We start from the raw sequence: 5118 nt of genomic DNA on the forward strand, positions 1-5118 counted from the left end.
ACACAGGCAACGCCAGCAAAGGAGACGTCCACGTCAGGCGCCATTTTTGCATCTACATATATACATACAGACGTATATGAATTCATAGCACATACACACACACACACACACACACACACACACACACACACACGCACACAGACTCATAAAAACTTTAAATCTAACGAAATTTTAAGCGCTTAACCCGAAGCATTGCCTGCGAAATCTTCCTGTTGGCCGAGACGCAATTGAAGTTCCGCAAATATTTTTAACCTTTTATGTGCACCAGAGATTCGTGCACTTAAAGAGCAGCTATCTCTGTCTGGCTTTAAGTGATTCAAAATAAACTTATTAAAATAAAATTGAAATTTTGCTGCATAATAATTAAGGAGAGCAAATCGACAAAACCTTGTGTGAGTAGGCAAAGCTATGACTGCAGCAGAAACAATCGTGGATATGGTAAATTAAATCTTTAAGCAAATCAACAATCAACAAATTCTTCTTAAACTTATTTAAAATAATGCAACTTTAATTGCTCGAATGGTTTTATATGTATTCTTAGCAAAAAAAGCCACATGGATTCGCAAGATTATTTTGTTGTCAGGAGGGAGAAAGATTCTTACATATATATATACATTTATCTCTCCTCATCTCAAAGAGAGAGAGCGAGAGGGAGAGAGAGTATGAGCGCGTGCATGAGGTTGGAATTGAAGGAATAAGATTATGATCTTAAGATTGCCAAGTCCACTTGTTAATTTGACACTTGGCCCTAATTCATGAGAGTCACCGAGAGGGGCAACATTTGGTATTGTAAAACTAATCAATTAGTGAAAAAAGTTGCTTATATATAAGTAGTTAGATTTAAATTCAATTGAAAACTTGGCGTACATACAGAAAGTACGAAATCTCTTTCCAACTTAAACACACAACTTTAATTGCAATCAATTTAAAAGCACAGCTGCCTGTTGGATTTTTGTTTTGTTTTTTTTTTGCCATTAGAAACTGAAGCCAGTGCTAAAACTGGAAACTGAAAAGTTGATAAAATCATTGCTGATGATTATTTTCCATTTTAATTACACACAAACAATGAAAGTGCAGCTGAAAATGAATGATGACATTGGCTGCCACAGCGACGAGGTGGGTCCGATGGGGCCGTAGGGGCGGAGGGGCGGAGGGGCGTTGCGGCTTATCCAAAGCTCGGCCTTCATGTGGCAGGCAAAGATCAAGCGCAGTGCTGTTCATGCAATTGGCATTATGTATACGCCGCGTTTGCCTTGTTGGGTGCCTCTTTGCATTATTATATGTATAAATAAAAAATAAATCAAATGAAAAATAAAAAACCTAAAATAAAAAATACGTTGCGCACTCAAAAAACCAAAATAAAAAATATATATATATATATACATATATGAAATAATGCAGAGCCGAAAAGTGACACAAAGTGCGACACAGAAATGCAGCGCAGCCGAAGCCCTGTGGCAAGCGTGGCGTTAGGGGTTGCACTGTCGTGCGGGGGGCGTGGCATGGCGTTGACTAACATTGAACTCAACTGCTCTGCGCTCGCTCGATTGTTGTTCAGCGCACATTGTTTTTTTTTTTTTTTATTTTGTATTTCGTGCCGAGCGCAGCGATAAAAATGCTGCTAAAGTATAAATTATGCCAATATGAAAAGCCTAAAGGAAAAAAAAAAAACAATACATAAAACAAAATAAAAATGACTGAACCAGAGAGGGCTGCTTCTGAAGATACCATTAAGCACTTAAATGCAAAAACTAAGGCTACATAAAATTAAAAAAAAAATTATAATAAATTTTTTTTTATGATAGTCAAGACAATTTCAAGAAATAAGGTTGCTGTAAATATGGAATGTATGAAGAAAATAGCATAATATAGGTTTCATTAGAGCGCTTATTATGAATTATTTAAGCTACAAAAATTTAAATAATAATATTAATAATATTTCATGAAATTCACGTGTTCGGAAGGTAACTTAAATATGAAAATATTTAAATAATATTTGGATTTATTAGAAGGTTAATATATATAAATAATATATATATATAGTTAATAATATTTCATGCAATTGATTCTTTAAATGTTGTATTAAGATTCGTAGAAGGTTTCTTAAATATAGAAATTTATAAAAAATGTTTAAAATATGATATATAAATAATATAATATTATATGAGAATATTGTTTATTTAAAATTAAATATATTTGAATAGAAACAAAATGCAGTTTCCTTTTAAAACTTGATTAATCGATGTTTTCAGAAGGCTGCTTAAATAGAGAAATTTTTAAATAATACTTTATCAACTTAGTTTGATTAGAAGGTCTATTGCATATAATTTTTTGAAAATAATTATTTTGAATTATACATTATATTATGTCATATTATTAAATACATTAATATGGCGTTGAGTTTTGATTGGATTCTGCATTAATTACAAAACTTATTATATTTATACTAGAATAATATTTACAAACGTGATCTATTGGCTACCTATTGATTGGCTCTCGCCATTTTACAAACATAAATACAACAATAATGGCTATGAGACAATGTAGCGAATCCATAAAAGGCAAATGCTGCATATATACACACGCATATGTGTGTGTGTGTGTGTGTGTGTGTGTGTGCGTATTGGTGTCAATTCGGGTCATGCTGGTAAAAAATGCGCATAATTGGCAAATTTAGAGTAAAATTGCCTGATAAATATGCAAAATACGAGGCGCCCAACGATGGCTAGCACCACCCACCGCCTGCCCCCTTCCGTAACCAGCAAAGTTTGCCGCGTCAATGTAAACCTTCCAATTAGCAATATACATTTTATTTTCCACTGAAATCAAAACCAACTTTTATGATTTCCTTATACAATAAAAAAAAAAAAAAAAATTCTCACTATTTCATAATTAATTCGGTCTCATACTAAGTCTGTGTGCGCTTTGATCCAGTCTACGTGGTAATAGACACGTGCATAGCCATCTGGATAGATGTTACCGCAACCGCCCACAACGAAACCGGCCACGCCCACCAGCTCATTATCATAGTGGGCCGGGCCGCCGGAGTCGCCATTGCAGGCACCATTGTCCACCTCATGGATCAAACACAGGCCAGCTTCCTCGCCCCAGCCAATGGAGCTCTCGCACTCGTCCAGCGTAAGCGATTTGAGCGTATTCCATTGCAAATATCGTGGCAGATCGCCGCCATGCTTGATGCGACCCCAGCCAGAGATGATGACATCGACACCGCCTGGCGTATTTTTGGTGGGCAGCGCTATCGGCTGTATATTTTCCGAGTAGATGAACGGCTTCTCGACACGCATCACGGCCACATCATTCAAGAAGTTGCCATAGTTCTCATGGGCCACAATCTCCACAATGTTGCGCAACTCACCGCCGCTTAGCCGATCATTGCTGCCGGCGCGCACAGTTATCTGGCTGGCTGGGTAGACCTGGTTCGTTCCACTGGCATCCTCATAGACCACACAATGCGCTGCCGTTAACACATAGTTGCGTGATATAATTGAGCCGCCGCAGCTATGGGAGCCACGATTGCGCAATGAAATCTGATGCGGAAACTGCGCCCTGGCTGCATCCTCGCCGCCCACGACACGGCCGCTGCTGCCGTTGCTGTTGCTGCTGCTGACAGCTACTGAAATAGCTGCTGGAACAGCGGCTGGCTGACAGGCAGCAGTCAATAGCACAACTAACCCAATAACTGGCAACAAATTGGTAATCATCTTGACTGATTCACAGCAGTGGCCATCGAGAGGCTTTTATAGACAGCGCCTTATTCTTTAAGCCTTGGTTATTTATAAGCCAACAGTTTATCAAAATTTTTGTTTTTCTTTTCTTTTTTTTGTTTTTGCAGCACTAACGATAACACATATCTTTTGACATAGCACTGCAAGATTTATGCAGCCCGCGTGTCGCGTGTTATCATTATCATTATCATTATCATTGTCATTGTCATTATCTACGCTTGGGTTTATTATTGTGATAGATTTTTTGTTCTAAAATATGTCATTCGTTATTGCTGCCTATATATATCTTCAAATAATTAAATAGTCCAAAAGACTGTCCACTTAAGCAAAGGTTGTGCAAATTCATAGCCGGCTACGAGATACTCTGAACGCAGCGTTGAGCTGCCTCATATTGGGTCTGTGGATCTTTATTAACTTCGGTCTTTATGGAAATTATACCAAGGCTTTTACTTAAAAGGTATCCAATATAAGAAATATTTTGAATAGATGCATTCAAACGGACAGACATGACTAGATCGACTCGTCGCGATCCAGAAAACAAATACTTTAGCTGCTTCCTTCAGCCTGTTTCAAACACATGCACAACACAATTGAACCCTTTCAACCCAATTTTAGGCTCAACTAAATGTTCTATTTAATGACATTTTGTTGTTGTTGTTGTTTCTCTGTGTCTCACCTGCATTTGCGTTAATTGGCTGTTGCAGCTGCAAATTTGAATAAATGAAAAACAAAATTCGCAATTTGCTCAGTCAGTGGAAAATAATTGTAATGTCAAAAATATTTAAACATTTTGCTGTGCTCAATAAGTTTGTCACTTATTAAACTTTTTTGCTTTAATTAAAACAACATTAAAATAATTGAAAAATGTTTACACTTCGATTCAAATTAAATTTGATTGCCACACAAAAAGTTGCTACACATTTTTCAGCTGTGGAGATAAGGTGCTTACAATTTGAAGAATATATACATATCAGAATACATATATGTATATACAAGCTCATCTTAATTAAAGTTAAGCTTGTGCTTACACACACACAAATACACAGGTGACACAAGAATGCGCCCAAGTGTATAGATGATATTAACTCTCTGTTTGTATGTAGATGTAAATACACATAAATAAATACGCTCGAAATTCTTACTCTGTATCAAACATTTGGTTCCCAGAATCGATTTCTCTTCAAAATTGTACAAATTGGGTGGTGCAGCTAGAACCGACTGTTAATAGGATTGTGGTATACTTACAGTGTGATACTAAGAGTACGACATTAACAGCATGTTATTAACAGTGTGACACTAACAGTACGATCTTAACAGTGCTTCTTTTAAAGTATATTATTAACAGAATGACAGTGCCAATCTTTAACAGGAT

At 36.6% G+C, this 5118-nt stretch overlaps 1 protein-coding gene across 1 annotated transcript; it reads right to left on the reverse strand.

Moving 5' to 3' along the window:
* Positions 1–2794: 2794 nt before the first annotated feature.
* On the reverse strand, positions 2795–3744 carry LOC6632015 (serine protease SP24D). The gene has a single exon (XM_002055194.4). It carries the CDS (start codon positions 3720–3722, stop codon positions 2904–2906), a length of 819 nt encoding a protein of 272 aa, XP_002055230.1. The 5' UTR covers positions 3723–3744; the 3' UTR covers positions 2795–2903.
* Positions 3745–5118: the final 1374 nt, after the last annotated feature.

Source organism: Drosophila virilis, chromosome X (genome assembly GCF_030788295.1).
Source record: "Drosophila virilis strain 15010-1051.87 chromosome X, Dvir_AGI_RSII-ME, whole genome shotgun sequence".
In the NCBI taxonomy this organism is placed as follows: Eukaryota; Metazoa; Arthropoda; class Insecta; order Diptera; family Drosophilidae; genus Drosophila; species Drosophila virilis.